At 40.5% G+C, this 20,335-nt stretch overlaps 1 protein-coding gene across 2 annotated transcripts in view; it reads left to right on the forward strand.

The window, feature by feature from the left end:
- The first annotated feature begins 2,376 nt into the window (after positions 1 to 2,376).
- Positions 2,377 to 20,335, forward strand: part of Unc5c (unc-5 netrin receptor C) — a 345,405-nt gene continuing 327,446 nt past the window's right edge. For both annotated transcript variants that reach the window (XM_031375664.1, XM_031375665.1), the window contains exon 1: positions 2,377 to 2,803. In XM_031375664.1, coding sequence (XP_031231524.1) covers positions 2,680 to 2,803 — 124 coding nt within the window. In that variant the 5' untranslated portion in view covers positions 2,377 to 2,679. The remainder of the gene's footprint in view (positions 2,804 to 20,335) is intronic.

Raw genomic sequence — 20,335 nt, forward strand, 5'->3', positions numbered from 1 at the left:
CTCTATGTAGCCTTGATTATTCTAGAGTTTCCTATGTAGACCAAGCTGGCTTCAAACTTACAGAGCTTCTCCTGCTTCTGCTGCCTGAGTTCTGGGATGAAAAGCATGGTCCACCACACCTAACATTTCACAACTTTTGGAGTCCTGTTTGCATGACACTAACACTGCACACATGTTTCTGTGGTGAGCTTTAAGCTCTTACCCTTCTTTAGGAGAATTGTATAGAACAGCACCAGATTTAACCATGGTCTCTTCTGGTGATGCACTATTCAGGATATTGACAGGATATTAGCACCATCCCCCATGGTAGCCATTGTCTTCATAAGACTGTTTACATTCTGATGATTAGTAACATAAACGTTAGAAATGGGCATTTCACAGAAGCCACACTTAGATGTGTGTAAGAGTTAATAGCTACAATTTTGAGAACATAGACATAAGCCAATTCTTGAACTTAACTGAGGAAAGTACTGTTATACAAGACTGGCTGAGGTAGCAAGAAAAGCTGAGAGTCCTCTAGATCAGAACAGCAGTCAACAATGAATATGCTGGGCATTTTACCTGTATTTAACACATTCAAACTTCACGAAACCTTATATTTCATTGCTTCTAATAAACCCACTTTACAGATTAGGAAGCGGAGACACCTGGCCTTTTGAGCCATGCCATCCAGCTAGTAAATGACTGTGGATTGGTCCACCCATCTGGCACCAACACCTGACTATCCACATTTCCTGACGTGGCCATGTGGGGAGGCTGAAGAAAATTAAGCGATTTTAAAGTGGCAGGCAAGGTCTCCATGGAAATAAAAAGAGGCTAATTTTGTTAATGTGTCTCCCAAGAGTGACCTTCCTAAGTCTATGCAATCCACCCAAGGCATACATAACGGGTAGAGGTTTCAATGGTGTTGGGCAGGTAGAATCACGAGGAATTTGAATTAGAATATTTCGGAGAGAGAGAAAAATAATCAAGACATGCAAGAGTTACCTGGCCTGCTCACCCCAACAGTTCTGACCACAGTTCAACTTAGACTTGAAATCATACATTTTCTCTGCCCCCGCCCCCAACCTTCTGAACTGTGCGTTTACACATGGCTTTTTTCACCCTTTAAGTCGTACTTTTACATGATAACGTGTTAATTTTAAGTGCACTAGCATCAGGAATTTTTCACACAATGCTGTCTTGTGGAGCTTAGCTGGTGTGATCAGACATTCGCCTTCCTTTTGTTTAATCTGGCCTTGTTTTACCCACTCTTCCTTACACTCCTCCTTCATCCTTTTATCCTGAATTCACAACCTAACTACACCCAAAAATGTTTTTCTGAACTGTAGCAGATTTAGCACTCTCTCCTCGCTGTTAGGAATTTGCAGACTAAGTTATAGGTTCCAACATCAAGTTGAGCATCTGCAAATTTTGTTCTGTCTTCTGTTTTAGGGGGGAGTTTCTCTTGGTTTTGCCGCGGCACTCTTTAAATGTTCAAGCTCAGCCGCCACCAAGATGAACAAGCAAAAAAAAAAAAAAAAAAAAAAAAAAAAAAAAAAAAAAAAAATCAGCACCGAGGGAGTTTCCATTGATTTCCAGTTTTTGTTCCACCACAAATAGGTCACAGGCTCGCAGAGCATAAAACAGCCTGACTGGCGCTGACAACCCAAAGATAGTGGGCTGAGCCACTGCAAATGCTTCTTTCCTTCTTTCCCATCTAGGCGAACAAGTTCCAGCCCGCCTCCGGCTCAATCAAGCGCAACTCCCTAAATCCTAGCGCGAGTGCAGTCCTGGGGCATCTGGCTTAGGCTTGGCCGGCTCAGGGACACTGCCAAGCGGTGGGCTGAGCTCCGCTGGACACGGCCAAGTGGCCTGAGGCGCGCCCACAGCGCTTGCGGAGCAGGGGTCTGGCGCCAGGCAGGAGGCTGTGCTGCCTCCGGCCGAGGTTGCCTCTGCCCCCAGGTGTCCCTTGTCCGCGCCGGAGCGAATAAGCAAGTGAGCAAGTGAACCCAGCGGACTCCACCTTCCGTGCGAGGCGTGGATCTCTCTCCATCCTCGCTTACATAAGGCGGGCGAGCGCGCTCCCGCCGCCGCTTCTCCCTCCGCACCCCCCCGCGCGGAGTGGGGCCGCGCCCTCCACGCCTCCTCTGCGAGCGCCACCCAGGACCCCCGCACGCCCCATTCCTGGAGGCGACAGTCGCTGGACCGTCGGCGGGCGGGCGGGCGGCAGCCGGGCAGTCTCTCCCGCCCAGAAGCGCAAGGATCGGAGCCAGGAGCGCCTCGCAAGCTCGCCTCTCCTCCCACTCTTGCCACCTCCCCATCCCTGGCGCCTGTGCGATCCTCGCGGGCTCGGGGACCCGAGAGCAGCGCCCGCTGGGCTGGCGGCGGAGCTGCGGGAGCGGCCGTGGTGGCCGCGCTGCGCATCCCGGCACTTCCCGAGTGGGGGCAGAGCATCAGCAGGCGGGAGACGTCAGTGGCTAGGCGCAGTGGACGAGGGACCTTCAAACTCCTCCTCGGAGCCTCCTCTCCACCCCCTTTGGCCCCTGCCCTTGGAGAAAGTGGAGTGTGGCGCTCGGGCTGCTGTTATTTCTCAGGACTGCCTGGCGGTGGCCGGATCCAGCCTCCTGCCCGGCGGGGCTTTCTGCTGTTTGCGAGTCTCCCGGTGGCGTTCCCCTTCCCGGTACACCTTTGCCGACGATGAGGAAAGGTCTGAGGGTGACAGCGGCCCGCTGCGGACTGGGACTAGGATACTTGCTGCAGATGCTTGTGTTACCTGCCCTGGCCCTGCTCAGCGCCAGTGGCACCGGCTCGGCCGCTCAAGGTAAGGGGGTCTTCAGGGCGCGGCGGTCACCTCCCTTCGCTTCTGTCTTCCCTCTCTTCTACCTCTATTTGTCCCCGGCGCTCCTTGCCCCCTCATCTGCCTGGTTGCCCCCAATGGAAACCACTTTAAATCCCACTTTCCCAACTAGTTAAGAAACCAGATTTTCAGTCTTAGCTCCGGAGCTGAGCGAGGACGGACCCGTGGTGTGTGAAGTGTAGCTGCTGTCTCGGTGCCCTGTGGGATGCTGGAGGGTCTTTTTGCACTTTCAGACCCACACGCGCACGTTTTTGGATATTGTGCACCGGGAGGTTTCCAGAAGCACTGATGGTGGCGTTGTGGTGTGCGCCCCAATATGTGTAGTGTGCCGAGGCTCCCCGCTGTGCGCGGTGGCTGGGCTTGCAGGATTTTCTTCCACCTCCGCTAAGGAAATATGTCCATTACCGCCAAGGACCCATAGGCGCCGGTGCCCCTAGACTGCTGATGGGGCGCTATGGAGATGCTCAGTTCGCTCAGAAAGCACAGGCTCCGGGTGTGCCTGCCTCTCCACTTACAATCTCTTCCTGCGCCCCTCCCGTCAGGCGACCCTTGAAAAAAGTTCAAACCTCAGCTCTAGTGGGCGACTCTAGTTGTTCAAACCGAATCTGCAACTCTCTGGGGAGAGGACTCTGCCAACCAGTTTATAACTGACATGTTAACGCATGTGAGCCTCGAAGTGTGTGGAACTCTGAGTAAAGCCAGGGTAGGAGGACAGTGGTCCGGAGTTGGGAAGGTGGAAGAGATGACACCTACACTGAGGGTCATCTTGGAGGCTTTTTTCTTGTTCATTGAGTTTTAGGGGGTGGTGCAGCCCAGCTCCAGACTTGTTCAAACCAGTTCCCACCCAGATCCTTCTTTGCCAATTTAAAATAGCATTTATTTATTTGTTTGTTTATTTATTTATTTATTTATTTATTGTCTTTAGCCAGAAGGCAACACAGCTTTGCCCGGAGAGAGAGACTACAATTCAGAGCTAGCTCAGAGACCTGACCTTCCCTTCACACACACACACACACACACACACACACACACACACACGTCTGGTTTGTTCCATTTCTTTCTGAATTTGGAGAGTTTGGAAGGAGGAGCAGCAGCCCGGACTCCTTCCATGATGCTCATAGACTGGGTTTATCCCAATTGCAGCCTGCATTTCCTAAAATCTACAGACACTGATGCAGGGAGGTGGGTGCTGAAAGCAGAAGAGAGCCCAGAGGCCAGGCAAGTGTGGTCCTCATGAAGAGGTAGGTGATTAGGAAGGCAGTGTGAATCAGAGAGAGCTGCTTAGGGAGTAAATCGTTCCTGCTACACTGCTAAGTGGCCGTGCTCATAAATCTTGCCTTCCTTTCTGGATGCTTCCTGTCCTTGTGGGTCTGCTCTGGTTTTCTTATGCACACGTCCAGAGCACATCTAACCGACGGTGTTCAAGGGACTCTGTGCTACAAAGCCTATATATAGTTCTTGAAAGTGGTCAGAAGTTCTCAGGACACGAGCCAGGAATGCTTGGAGGAGAATCCAAGGAAGCCTACGGGTTCTGGAATCAGCTGTATGAGTCCTGCTGGAATTCCTTGTCATTTTTTTCAGTGCACAAAGGACTAAGCCATTGAGGTTGAGGGGCAGGGTAAGGGAAAGGGTTTGGGAAAAAGGAAAGTTCAAAGTCCCCAAAGATGCCAAAAGGAGGCAAGATCCCTGTGGAGAGCTTACACAGCCAAATTAAAAAGACTGGGTAGGAGAGGGATCGATGAAGATAATCAAACAGGGGACTGTAAGTGGATTAATATTGAAAGAAGGGAGCAGAGACTAAACGGAAAGGAGCTGGGGATATGCTTGGCCTCCTGCACTTTTTCTGGGTCCACACCAGACAAGTCAAAGGTTGAAGATTAATTCTGATCTTCGACAGAGAAAGAAAAGCAGGTTTGGTGGGGTTGGATGCAGATCTGGTGTGGATTTTCTCCATTTACTCTCATTCAGGGAGAATAACATTTTTTTTTTTCCTCTTCAAATCACATGGTCTGAGATGCAGGACTCTTACTTTTATCTTTGTTATCCTCCATGTTCCAGAGCACCAGCTTTTCCTGTGTTATCTGTGAGACATCAAAGGAAGTATAAAGCACAGAAATCTGCTATCAGCTACTGTCCCTGTGGCTGCTACTCATTAGCCAGGCCTGTTTACTACTGACCTGCTGTTAACACTTTATTCTCAGCCAGTCACTGTAGGATGGTCTGGTAGGCAGGGCTCCCATTTTCTTCAGTATCTCCTTTCTCTCCAATTTACACTAGAGCTCCCACACATACCCTAAAGGTACCATTTGCTTGTTCTGCTGCATTAATGACCCCAGTGGACTGTATTTTTTATGAATGGAAGTACATATGCAATTAGAAGCGAGACATTCATTAAGTACTTCACAATGTGAGGAAGGTTTATAATCTGTTGGAGCAGTGCTGAGAAAAAATGGGAAGCTTTTGAAAACAGATCTCTAGTTGAAAATCAGCCCAGGGGAGGAGAAAAACCAACCGCAGCACAGTTGTAGAAGAACAGAGCGAGTATTATTTATGAGTGAGGGAGTTTTGCAACTGTGGATTAAAGACAGACAGCAGTCATGTTAAACAGGTCCTTGGGAAATTCTCTGAGCTGTAGGCAACAACTTTCCCCTCTCTGCCAGTGCTCTAATTGTTGCATTGAGGATTGCTGGGAAACCTTCACTCCAGGGACTTTTCAGAGCTCCTGACTTCCAAGAATGAAAGGTTTTTACTAGGAAAGGGAAGGTGTGTGTGTGTGTGTGTGTGTGTGTGTGTGTGTGTGTGTGTGTGTGTGTGTGGTGTGAATTTTTGCCTCCTACTATGCCACCCTTCCACATCATAATGTCTCTCTTATCTGCCACCACTAGTTTTATGTGTGCTAACGCCTCCAAATTTAGACCAGAAAATTATTAAAGTCTATTCAGAGATAATTCTCTTATTGCATAAATTTAGTGTTTTTAAGACAAGTAACACATTTCTTTCCACAGGCAGGGAAAGAAAGTACTTTCATGACTTTGTTCATGTTGGTGTTTTACAAATTGACAGTCTGTTTTGATAATAACCAAATGTGATGGCGATTCTCTCATATATGGCTCAGCTGGGAGGGCAAATTCATGTGTTCACTATGGAGATTTACAATAAAGAATAGATGAGTTGGCCTTTGTTAGGCAAGTAAGTCTGTGTATGCTAACTTAGAGAACAATTGCAAGTCTTCAGAGGACAAACTTTTCAAGCACCTGGCTAAAGGTAAATGGCAGAGTGTGTTGGTTTATACCTGTATACTCCCACTCAAGGAGGCCGAGACATGAGGAAGGCAAGTTCAAAGCCAGGCTGTATAACAAAGCCAGGTCCCCTCAGTAAAACAAAGAAATCATTGCATTATAATACACATCAGAGTTAAGCAGGGAAGGATCATTTAAAAATATCCATCTTTGTGCCCTGGGAACAGATCATCATGTGAATCCATGCCAATATATTTGAAACAACTCCCCTAAGGAAGTGAGAGAGGCCTGGGAGCTGTACTAGGCTAACCCTCTTCGCTTATACAGTGTCACTGATGAGATTTAAATATAACTGTCCCCTAATGTGTCCGCCTATTAGCATGAAAAGGGCGACTGTGCTCCATTAGGCCTTAACTGCACATAACACTTTCCTGATTTAGGTCATGGCTCTGCTGGAGCAGCAGAGGGAGTCACTCTAAGAAGCAGCACTGGCACTGGGGGCCGTGGCCATTTCTGGAAGATGGTGTGGACAGAAGCTGAGCCTAGACTCCGGCCTTGAAGTTTCAGCCTAGATCCCTCTTACTTGACCTTTGCATCTGTGTAACTTAAAAACCAGTCTGTTTCCATTTCCTGCACACTACGTTTTTGAGTTTATTTGAATAGAGTGTACATTAGAAGCAGTATGCCACGGTGAACCAGTCCCAGACTGTGCGCTACTTGCTGGAGAGTTAGATTTGAATAAACTGTCTTTATCCTCAGGATAGACCTGCCAGCTTATCACCTTCTGAACCATCACAGTGTGTACAGATAGGTTCCTTGTGCCAAGGAGGCCAGGATCATCCCATGAGTGATGATGGTAATGCGGACAGTTCCAAAAATTTCATACATAGAAGATTAATGGTATTTTATACATATAAGAAGATTAATTGGATGGAAGTAGTAAGGAAAGGACACTCAGAAATTGAACTAGTCCAGGCACATACTCCCATTCGTTCATTCATTCATTCATTCATTCATCCCACCATCTCTCATGTTGGCTGTGAACTCATGAGCCACCCACCTTGGCCCCCCACTCCCATCCCGTTACTGGGATGATAGCTGTGTACCACCATGCACATGATGGAAGTGGACTTTTCTTGAAGTTAAATTTGCACTTCAAAAGTATTACTTATATTCAGATGCCTCCCCTGGTTTGGGAGTGGGGATTGAATCTAGGTACTTGTACATGTTGTTATAGTAAGTGCTATACCATGACTCTATGTCCCCACACCTACTACTTAGAGTCGATGGCTATTTTGTCTGACTTTGGGAAGGTACAAGTTAATAACCGCTAATACCATGTGGCTGTTTTAATTAGCACAATGCATCAAAAGTCTTCAACCATCTCCTAGGTATGTGGCTGTGCTAAGTTATTTAACTATTCTGTATCTCAATTTCCCCACATGTGAAATGAGAAAAATGTATACCTTAGGTCATACTGAATTAGTGTGTGTAAATTATCTAGAGCAATAAGTAGGTCATAGAAATTATTATTATTCCTTGGCTTCCAACTTTGTAAAATACTGGCAATAAGTGAGTCAAATGCACCAGGCCTTAAATTTATTCAAACTCCATTTGAATTTTCACATTTAATTGCTCATTACTGTAGTGAATATATAAAATAAACAATCCGTTATTTCTTTGCATGTTGTTTTCTGACCAACTTTTAAGACAGACTGAAGACTTCAGGGGGCCTTAATGTTTACGTTTACTTAGAGTTAAAAACAAAGATATTTTTCCTGAAAATCTTTAATTCTGATTTAAATTATTGATAGTTAAGTTCTTCATGCAAGCTCAAATCACTTATCTTCTCTCTGCTCTCTCTTCCTTCCTCTCTTCCCTCTTTATCTCTCAATTTTATCACTGTCTCTGGCTTCTTCTCTTAACACCTGCTTGAACCTACTATGAACTTTTGGATTTCCAATACTTACTTGTAACTATTATTGCTCTTAACTGTGAAGTAGGACTCCATGTATCTGAGACCTTATATAGAGAGTATCTTTCAAGAATATTTTTAATAGAAATTTAATATTAGTTTTGCAATACTTGATTAAAGTACATTTTCAGGAGTAATTTTGATGTTTTCTTATTTGTAATTCTTAAAATAATATTGTAGCCTGTAGATTCTCCTGATGCAAGTACTTTTGTGTTGAAATTTACACACGTTTTAGTAAAGAAGATTTAATGCAAATACTTCTGCGTACTCAGAGAATCAGAAGGACTGAGGGTATTTCTACTCTCTGCTAGTTTGGATACGTCAAAACTCCTTTTTCTGAAAAGCTTTAAGGTTAGTTGGCAATTACTATACTCTTCATAATGAAAATATTGGAAGATATTAAGATATAACTTGAGAATTCATTGAAATGTTTTGACTTGCATTTGTAATGTGGGCTTTCTCTTATTCTGAGCACTGTTGCCCCCACAGAATTATACAGTGAAGTTTTGAGATATGAAAAAGAATGGAGTAGAGATTAGACACTTAAACCGATCTGTTCTTCTCTACATGGTGCTGAAGTCCTGTGACATCAATTAAAGTGAAGTTATAGTTTAAGAAGTGAGCTACAGCTTTAAAAGTGCCTAACATGCAGATATTTTTCCTTACATCAGTATTAGCACCTTTTATTAGCAAAGAATGGTAACTCAAATGTGCTTTGGGTTGCAAAGTGAAGCATAACACTGAGAAACCCCAATGTTTGGGGATTACCCTCCTTCAATTCAACAACACACTGAGTCCTAATGTTCTCATGGAAGGGAAAGTGGATGAGGTGAACCTTCAGCATGTTGACATGCCTGTTGGAGTTCTTATTTCAAATGCTAGGGATAATATAATCATACTAATATACAATATTGATTAATCAAATTTAGCTCCAGAGTTACAAGCCTTATTTATTTTAAAATGTGAGCATAGGAGGGTTTACCTTCATTAATCATTGTGTCATGTGCTTCCCGTGGCTAGTTTCATTTCTCAGCAATTATGAGAGCAGTAAAAAGCCTTGTAAGATGAGCACATACTATCTGTTTGTCCAGATGCAGATGCTAAATAGAAACTTCTTCATGACACTTACCATGTTTGTTGATGATTGCTAACATTTCTCATACTTAGTCAATGTCCTAATTGTGGGCTCTTTGAACTTAACTGTATTTCATTATGTTCTATTTTTTCCCTATTGGAAAGAAAATCCTTATATAGGAATGTTGATTTTAAGTAAAAAATAGGTTGGTGCTTACATATTAAAATGCATTTGTAATCCACTTATTAACTCAAATATGTCCAGGAAGATAAATGCAGACTTTCTTCCTTCCAGATCATGAAAACTAAGATGAGTATAGAAATTATAAAAGTATTATTAATAGTATAGTATAAAAGTTTGGAAACATAGACTTTGTGAAGAAAATTTTTCATGTAAAATTAATTTATAAGATACATTCACTGAGACAACAGAAGTTTTGGGCAATATGTTAGGCAGCACGATATAAAAACATTTCTAATCATTGGCAAAGAAAAGTCAAGTGTAAGATTAAAATTAGAGGAAGGAATGTTGGGCATTCTCTTTTCCATACATTTACAAGTTAGTTACTTGTGCTTAAATATCCCAAATCACTATGCTATCTTTTTTGGAATAACAAGAGCTGCAAGAATCCTTTGAAGAACTCCTTTGAAAAGTAAGCAGATGGTCGGTCTCTTTGACAGATGCTAAAAATTATAGTCAGTGACCATAAGACTGTTACTATTCTGTGGATTTGAGCTATCACCAATCTAAGCCAAACAACCCCAAAATTACCAAGCCAACAACAACAAAACAAACAAACAAAAACCTTGAAAGTAGGAAAGACAGACAGTTACCAGAGTAAATTCTGGTAACTGAACTTGGAAGGTTATAGGCATTCCATATATGTTTACTCTGTTTGGATTTTGGTCAAAAGAAACGTGGTATGTGGGCTCCCCTTTGAGTAGAGACTGCAAAATGTACGCATTGTGGCCACCCAGTGGAAGGACTCAAGTTTAGCAAGTAGCAATGCTGAAATCATTCTCAATAAAACAGTAATTATACCGCCTCTCATTTTCCTTGGCAAACCTTAATTCTTCATTCTGGAACGCTATAAGATGATGAGAGGCTGTAACCTAATATTGGCTTAGGGATTCAACACAAGGATGAAGGAAGCTGACACTTGCCCCTTAGCCACAGGATCTTCACCCCAGAAAACAGAAACCCATTTTTGTGACTGCTTTCAGAGAAGAAATGGAGGGTTATTGTTGTTGTTGTTATTTATGACTCATTATTAGTCCCATATGTAATAGAAACCTAAGTTTGGTTTCTCATCATAATATTGAAGTATATAACGTAAAACTTTTATATAAATCATGTCTTTGTTTCTTACTCCAGCTAACATAGGGAAAGAATTTCCAGAATATTTTCAAAGGCTGTGTTTTTAAACAGGTTATATTTTCTTACATACCTATTTGGGGAGGACATGCTCGACTGGGAACTAGATGAATGCTATGCGGAGAGCCACCAGTGATCTTTAGGAAATGTGTTACTCAATCTTGACCTGCCTTGTTAAACATTGCCCTTGACAACAATACCCTGTTGTTTCCTAAGGCTCACCTGCTTGGAAGAAATCTGATAGCATTATGTTCAAATTATATGGGAATTCTTGGGGACAATTGTTCTGAAAAAAATAATTTGCTTAAGTGGAGCTGACTTAATAGAATTTTAGTGCATTGAGAGACTGTCATCACTGTCTGCCTCTCCAGGTATATTGGCTGAACTAAATGCTTATTTTTATATCACTGCTAAGCATACATGTATCTATCTATACATAATGAAAAGGACCATGGTTAAACAGTTGCCATTTACTTGCAATAATATGATTAAGAAAAGTAGAAAGATGACTGGGAAGAGTTTGATCTGCTGCAGTGCCTTCCCAGTTGCAAAGGGGAGGGGCATATTTTATTGAATTTATTGTAAATCAAATGAAAGACTTGCATGTTATTTTTATTGAATTAAATAAGTATGTTTTCTAGAATTTTTGCACAGAAGTTTTAACACAGTAAATACTTATAGAAAGTAGACAAATACAGTTTGATAATTTCCCGTGAGTGTGTGTGTATAACACTGAGTGTGTGGCATGCATATGTAGCATGTTTTGATGTTTTAGAAGGGGACATTTATTTTCAAATAGATTTGCCAATTACCTTAAAAAATGAAACCTGTAAAATAAATGTTTTATTTTTTACTTATTAAGCTCATTATAAACTGGAAGTTCTGATTTAGTTACAGGTTTCTTAATAAAAAAAATATTACATCCTATTTTTCTGCAGAAAGTTGTCTTGGCAAATTGACAAGTCAATTCACTGTGTGGTTCAGAGGCTGTCTCATTTGATAGAAACAGGTTGTCACCTTTTCCCAAGTGATGTCTGCTTCCTATGACCTATGACAAACATATGCAGACCTTCTGGGTTCTGTTGTTGTTTATTCGGTTGGTTTGTTTTGTGTTTTTTTCCATAGTCTTATGGTGGATTCTCATTCACTGACTACAGCTGAGTATCTATCCTCAGTGGATTATCTACTTCCTATCGTGAAGGGAGAACATACTTTACAGAAGCTCCCAAATCTGTTTAGCTTCTCTAAGAGAGTCATCATTGTTCTGGAAGTGCCATACATGAAGTGACGTCACGCATGGGCCCACTGTAGGGAAAGTCAGGTGGGCTCTTCTTTCCTGCCCAGAATAATGCAGGGACGGTTTGCTTTACTGATGAGAAATGGGCTGTGATTGGTTGTGGCTGATATTCTTGGTCTTGGAAATAAAGCCATCTGTGGTGCATGCCTTTAATCTCAGCACTTGGGAGGCAGAGGTAGGTAGATTTCTGAGTTCGAGGCCAGCCTGGTCTACAGAGTGAGGTCCAGGACAGCCAGAGCTACACAGAGAAACCCTGTCTCAAGAAACCTAAAATAAATAAATAAATAAATAAATAAAGCCACAGATGGCTTTATTTCCAGTTTTATCACAATATTCAATGAAACTTTTACTTAAATGGACAAAGCAAGTTAACTGTACAGAGAGAAAAATTGTTTTAATGGAAGAATACCCATGTTTTCATTCAGGATATGACAATAATATGCTTCTTGCTTATATTAAGTATAATAATAAATATTTATAAATACATACAAATGTCACTTGTTTGGGGCTATTAGCATATATACATTTTCAAAACTTTTGGCAATTTTGAAGAGAGATTTTAAAAGTACTCAATTCTAGCTGGGCAGTAGTGGTGCATGCATTTAATCCCAGCACTTGGGAGACAGAGGCAGGCAGATTTCTGAGTTTAAGGCCAACATGGTCTATAGAGTGAGTTCCAGGACAGCCAGGGCTACACAGAGAAACCCTGTCTCGAAAAAACAAAAACAAATAAAAAATAAAGTACTCAATTCTAGGATCCTGGTAACTCTGTCAGACATGTCATCATGTCTTCATCCTCCATGGCTGGCAATGGGCTTTCATAGCAAAATATATAGTGTACTGTGAAAAATGACAAGGTAAATACAATTCCTCACAACATTTTGTGATTACAAGTCTAAAAGTTAATGGGAAAGGTTGCCTGTTTAATGCTGAATTGCAAAGTTAAAGAGAGGATCTTAAAGATAACAGCAGACTCCAGAGCCCTTTGGTTTATTTAGCATTCAATGACAGTCACTAAATTAGGGAAAGGAATGTTCAAACAACACACTTGAGGAAAAGTGATTTTTATAGAAAGGAACCATTTCTGCTAATAGCCAGTAACTGCACATAACCCCGCTGACATTAAAAGTCCATTAGCTAAGCCCAGTTTAAATACCAGCTGATGCCGTGTCAGCGAAATGTACGCTGGCATGTTTTCATAGAATGCAGTAATAGCAGTTCTATATTTTTTTTTCTAAAACTACGTACATTAAGTAAAACAAATGCCATCTGATAGTAGTAGCAGGCTGCTACTCAACAGACAAAGGTCTGTGATGGAACAAAAGTAGCAGTCTATAGAACAAGAAGATAATATGTGGCGGTGACAGCCTTAAAAGGGGGGCTTTCAAGGAAATCATCTGGAGTAGTTTAAGCTGATACCATAAAGCAGTAGTTTCTGTAGGAGCCCTCATTCACACACAGAGTCTTGAGAAGTTCATTTAACCTGAAGGGAATTTTTTTTTCCTGCTATTAGCTACAATGTTTATTTTTCCATGTGCTTTGAAACTACAAGAAATCCAAGCATGCTGTGTGTGAGTGGGAAGGAGAGTGAGTGCTGGCAAGGGAGCCAGGAAAGCACAGGTATAATGTAACACTCTCTAACCTGTAGAAGTGATCTCTGGGCAATATTTCAAAGCTATGGAATATGTCTGTGCTATCAGACATGAAACTAAGGGTGAAAGGCTGATATCACCCCCCCACCAACACCAATTTCACAAATATATTGTTTATCTTTAGAAAAATTTCTAATGGGTATTTTAGTCATCAGGAAGACAATTAGGATACTGTCAATTCTTATGGTATCTGTGCGTCTCTTGGATTCATCTGAAAGTATTCTTGAAGCCAGTGTTCTGTAACTGTGAAATCATTGTGGTGCTGAACAGGGCTGCTCAGTCATCTGATGTGTGAGTTGAGAACTGGGCAGTAATTAATCAGCAGCTGTCATGCTCATTCCACTCTAAAGTACAAGGAGACCTCCATGCCCACCTCCCCCCTTCCCTATTATCAGGCCATTAGCAAACCCCAGCAGAAGACAGGGGCATGGAGTCCAAGGTAGCACATGACCCCAATCACATGGGCACAACCCCCATGAGCATGTTCCTACACTTCACTTGGATTCTCATCAAATTTTCTCTCCTTCAAGGTTCTGAGTTCTGTTCTCTGACCATAAACGTCACAGATTTTATTATTTGTACTTTGAAATTAAGTGTTTTTTTTTAACATGATAGAAAGTAAATTCTTACCTAACTCTATAGTTCTTGCAATGAACAAAACCAAAAAGGCTCACTCTGCCATAGCAAAGACTTCCCTTTTGTGTGAAGAAATTCTTACATAAACATGTCTTAATAAAATGAAGAAGTCCTCTTTAGTGTCATTAACTGTTTTAATTCATTTCAGGCCACTGTAAATGTTTATTTTGAATGAATTGTGAGCTTACATGGTCAAAGTTTATGTAATGAAATTACTAACCAAAATGCTCTTTACTGACATATCATATGAAGGCCTTGGTGAATCCTCTTGTTTTTAGTATATAATTCAGACATTAATAACAGATGGGAGTATTCCATCATCCAACCCAGCGGGCTTTGATTTCAAATTTTCAATCTATTTTTAAGACCAAAACATCTTTTTAAATGGCTCTTTCCATACATGGGGGTGTTTTTGTTTTGTAATGCATGAAATTTAATTCTGTTGTGAATTGAAGAAAGAAAGTCATTGTATTTAGCTGCATAATAAATGTGTACCCATCTACAAACTTGTGTTATAAAATTGAATTATGTTGAAAATATAATAAGATGATCCTAGATCAGTTAACATAGGACAGTTATTACATTAGTTTAGAACAGTTTTTAGGAAAATAATTCCCTGCTATGTAAGTGACTGTTGCTTTCTTGGACAATTTTAAAAGTATGCCCATCTCTCTCTCTTGGTATGAACTACATTATGAACTACATATTAAAAGAAAAGATGGAATAAATATATTCCCTCTTTAATGTGTTTGTTTATACTTGGAACTCTTTTCTTAAAATAGATGTCTACACTGAGATTTATGACTTCATTCTCTCTCTCTCTCTCTCTCTCTCTCTCTCTCTCTCTCTCTCTCTCTCTAAACCATATCTACGTTTTTTCTTTGACTGTCAGGAAATTAAAAACATACTGTTTACCTGTGTGTGTACACCTGTGAACATGTGACTGCATCTGCTTGTGGCTGGATCTGACAATTTTCTAATTGAAGAAATCTATAAAACAATTCAAATTTCAAAACTTATCCATGTCTATGATGGATGGGTTTCCTGTGGACACTACCAGTCTTCCTGTGAGTCCCTAGGCAAAGATGAATAAAGTTTGCTGAGCTTTGTGTCTGCCAGCATAAACTCTTCATGTCCCTTCACACTGGGAGGTTAAGATGAGAATAATTGTTGTATTGATGCCCTAAAACTGTAAGGAGGAATGGGGTTGTGAAAACCAAAGGACTGAGGACAGCTCTTGGCTCTGGACAAGCACTTAGTGCACTTTAGCTTTTGGTATTGCTGATGCTGTTTTATTCTTATCATAAATGTCTAACAGTGTGACAGGTTTCCTTGGCATTGCTAAAATTCTATGACAAGAATGAGAGGACAGTGTTCAGTTGTGATTAACGCTGAGTAGAAAACAGCTCATAGACCAACCAAGGTGTGTTATCAATTACACATTCTTTAATAAGAGATTGGCACATTTTAAAAGTCACACTTTATACCAAATTATACTTTTTACATTAAAATACTTCAGAAAGCAACGAATTTGCTTCAGTGTGAGTTTAAGAACAAATTTCTTCTTAGTTTAGGGATGTGCTTGCTGTGTACATGTGTGCGTGCCTCTGGAGGCCAGAACAGAGCACAGGATGCCCTGGTACTAGTGGATCAGAATTGCAGTGTGTGCGGCTGGGTATCAGACCCAGCCCTCTGCAAGAACAAGAAGCGCTCACACATTCTGCCATTTCTCCAGCCCCAGTGATACATTGTTTTACAAGTCAAGCTCCAAGTCAATGTAGTTGATAACTTTAAGTGAAAAATACCCACTTATTTTTTCTAAACTGTACATTGCTGTGTTTGTAAAAATTGAGGTTAAAGATTAAGAACAATTAATTACTTGACTCCACTTTTTGGCTAATATTTAAACTCTTTCTAAAGGAATTGAAACAATTAACCTTCTTCATTATGTCAAAAGTTTTAACATTGCAAAGCACTCACTGATCCTGATATAAAAGCAAAAATTAATTAAACTAAAATTTCCAAGCATGGCCAGAGTTCCTCATATGTTCAGAGTACATATGAAGATAAAAAAACAAATAGAAAAAAAGAAATTAATTAGATGTCCAAACTGTTCAACGTATGTTCATATATAGTGAAAAAGGCATCTGTGCATACTCTGGAACTGGCCTCGATTTCATTTAATTAAATATTTTAAATGGATTCCAGGAGGAGCCAGTGGAGCTTGCCAGTTTCTCACAGGCATCCATGTGAAACTTGTGTTCTGTAAGAGTGAAAAAGAACATTTACAAAGATTATAATCCTATTTGAAATAAAAAAATTCCAGTGTGTAGTTATAAAAGAATAATTTGCAGTTGGTTTAGTAATGACTGTATTTTAAGAAGACTATGGGCAAAGGAGGAGTTTCTGAGCTACAAAGAAATACAAAGAATATCCAGTATTGTATTTTATGATTTGCTGTGACATTGCTAATATTTTTGTTCTTTTGTTTTATACACTTTAAAATGCTTCATTATAATGTTTAAACGAGAAAACATGAAAACCATATTTTTTCATAATAGGTACACTGGATAGGAAAGGCACCGCCACAGAGATCATCCCAAGTTATTTCAATTCTGGTCCCTTCATCAACCACAATGGGATGGATGGACTCAGTGACTAGGGAAACACAGAGCAGCAGTCTTAGGAGGCATGGCACTGTTTGTAGTTTGCTCTGTACAAATACAAGGTTTAATGTGATTTCTTTTTAACCCCCACCTATCCTTCCCTCATTCCCTCAATGATATCCTAAGAAACACTCACTTAAAAGAAAAAGTTAATAGGAGCCCCACAATAGGCAGGGAAATTTCTCCTTCATGTAATTAAAAAACATGTTATCTTCATGGATCTTACTCTAAAAGAAGCCAACAGAAGCAATCTGGAACCTGGATCACTGGATAATTGATTAGATGGGTTCTTTGGGCCTCGTCAGTATATATAACAATGACTTTGTAGTAAATTTTTGGAAGATTTCCAGGAGTAAGCACACAGGGACCGAGTGTTGAGCCTGTCCTTTTGATTCCTTCTCGTATTTATCTGGGTTGTTTTATTAAAGTAAAATTGAACTTCTCAATGTTGGTGTTTTAAACACTGAGCCGTCTTAGAGACAGCCACTAAACCACTGTCAAAGGCTTTTGTTTCATTTTTTTTAATTGGTGTAAACATTACCTATTTTCCCTCAGAATATATGATTCACCATTATTTCGTTGAAAGAGTAGAGAAGCAATTCAGAAATCTAAGTTAATGAAAGCAGAAATTATTTCCTATGTTCCTATATAATTATATGCTAGCAAAATTTAAATATACTCAAGCATTTAATGGTGGTGTGTTAGGAAAGATACATGCTACATAAATATGACCATTGATATCTATTACACTAAAGTGGAGCACGTTTCGTTGCTATGTCCTTTTGACCTGCAAAGGGAAATTACATAAATGTAGGGCCATTGAAGGAGCTCTTTCTCTTCAAACTCTTGCCTGTATGGAGGGTTGAAATTTCACACACCTGGCGGGAGTTGTCCTACTGAACTCTTACAAACTTTTCTGCAGTCAGTCTCCCGACACCAGGCATGAGCTGTTATAGTCTCAGCATCAGTTAGCACCAGGGGTAGCCCTAACAAGGCAGGTCTTCCCACAACTTCTATAGGCAGATCCTCGCTTAGCCTCAGTTATCTCTTTTACTCGTTCCTTGGCCATTCATCTCTCATGCTCCATCTTTTCCTCCTGGCTCCTCCCACCCACACGCTTCAGTTTGGTTTTAGTTCATTCATTTGGAACATGACCTCCCATACCCAGCTAGACTGCTTTTTCTTTCTGTGTTCCCAGATACATATCAACACAGTGCCTAATCATCCTCTCATCCGTATCACACAAATTTAGGATTTAATGGAAGGATAGTAAGTGATATCCTCCATTTTTGAATGGACTGCATGGATTTGAGGGTTCTGCATCAATAACAGATGATGACTTTTTCTGACACTTCCCTGTGGTAGAATCGGCATCTCTCCTTGTATCTTGATTTAAGAGTTCCTGGATCACATGAGGTGGAGTGAATATCTAGATGGAAACCCAGATGTACTTAAAGCCTGAGTATCCACCATCTATTAGGTACCAGCAGTTTTAGTGGGGCTTTCAAATGCCCATAAACCAAGGGCAGATCCCATGCAGTATTAGTATTGGAACTCGATAGAATATTTAAGAGAGAGAACCTAATTGGAGAACGAAAAGGTATTGGATTATGAGTTGGTGTTTTGGGAATTCTCTTTTCTTTCTCTCCTTTTTCTGATCACCGTGGGGCAAGCAGCTATGCCCACCCCTGCATTCCCAACAATGATACACTGCCTTATCAAAGATCTCAAAATAGCAACATGGCCAACTGACCATAGACTGAAACCTTGAAAAGCAGACAGGAAAATAATTTTTCTTCTTCATTTAGGTCAATTATCCTAGACATTCTATCACAGTTGCAGAAAGCTAATAAATTAACTAAAAGGTTAGTTTTCTTTACCTAGAGAACACATTCCTATTGGATTTTTGTACTACGGTTCATAGCTTTGAAGAGATAAAGATCTTTGATTCTCTAGCATATGAAACATATAAGCCTCAAATAACTACATACAAGCACTCCAACCACAGCTAGACACAGTGGCCTAGCCAGTTTGCTGCAACAGAGAATTGGGAGCTGTGGAGTCTACAAGCCAGAAGTCCTAATGATTGCCAGAAAGTTTTCCCAACTGTTCCCTTGTTGATTTTGATAATAAAACCTGACTTTGCAATTAGTTAAATTTTGTTTTGTATGAAATTATTGTTGCATCATTTACTGATCTAGGATGTATTTCTTATTTTTCTCTCTGGTGTGATATGAGAACAGGATATGTCAGATGAAGGATGGCACTCCTTTGGAGGCTGAGATGTGAAAGCCAACACATTTGCTTCATGCTTAATCACTCTTCTGTAGCTGACTCTTGTCTGAAGATAAGTTTATTGTGATCATGGATATTTTTAAGCAGGGTATTTTGATCTTTAGACTGCAAAATGATATAGTGAAACAAACCATTATTGACTCAAAACTTCTTACAGGCACTGGATTATGCTCTACAGCTAGCAAAGAGAAAATTCTAGCTAGGAGACTACAGTAAATACAGCCACAACTTGCCCTGAATAATTACCTAGAACTATGTGGGATCTTTAACTGGTGCTGTTTGTAATCAGGCAGTCTGAAGCTTGCCTTGGCATAGAGCTGAGGAAGTGGTAAGGACACAGACCTGTAATTATCAACAGCAGGTGCCCATAATGGAATGCCAAAGAGATGGTCAAAGAGGCAAACACTACTTCAGCAAAGACAGTCAATTTAGACTCAAAGGCATTTAGAGTTAAAAAAAAAAAAAAAAAGATGAGAGCAGTATTAAAAGAATACTTCTTTGTAGACAAAGAAAAACATAACAAACTCTTTAATGGAAATTAACCTCTTCCCCTGAACACCTAATGTTCTGAAAAGATGTTTAAAGCTGAGATGAATACTAGTTTTAGAGAAGGAGGGATTTAACATCAAACTTCTTTTGGTTCTTAAAATGTTTACTTGTGATATAAAAATGTTTTGATCTTTGTGCTCTTCAGGGCCACTTGAAAAAATTGAATGGAAGTTACTTTCCTTTTACAGAGTCATTTTCATGACTTCAAAGGCAGCGACTCTTGGTTGTATGACCATGGATAGCCTACATCTCTTGTCACTTGTTGTACCCTTTTGTGGAACATATTTTAATTTTAACTTTTTCCAAAAGAAACTATTGCCTTCTGAGGTGCTGAAATGAGTAATAAGTCATTTGATAAGTATATGCAACGAATTATGTAATTGACTTACAGAAAAAAAAAATGTTACTTTGGTAGTAAGTCCCTGTAAAGAATTTCACTCAGTGGAGTTATTTTGATATGGAAATATGTTTCATTTTTTCAAAATTAGAATCTATGGTAATGGCTTCAGTGCCGTTTTGTGGTGTTGCTTACCTGCCTGTGTCTTGTTGGGATACTGTTGTACTATAATTTTCTCTCTGAAGTTTTGTATGTCTTTCCACTATGAAGTGAAGTATAATTTTGTATGGAGTATTGTTTTCATTCTTTTCTCCCTCACCCCTTTTCTTATCTCTCTTCTCTTCTCCCATCTCTCTTCCCTCTCCCGTCGGTCTCCTCCCTCTTCCAAATAAGGAAACACT

Source organism: Mastomys coucha, unplaced genomic scaffold (assembly GCF_008632895.1).
Source record: "Mastomys coucha isolate ucsf_1 unplaced genomic scaffold, UCSF_Mcou_1 pScaffold16, whole genome shotgun sequence".
NCBI lineage: Eukaryota > Metazoa > Chordata > Mammalia > Rodentia > Muridae > Mastomys > Mastomys coucha.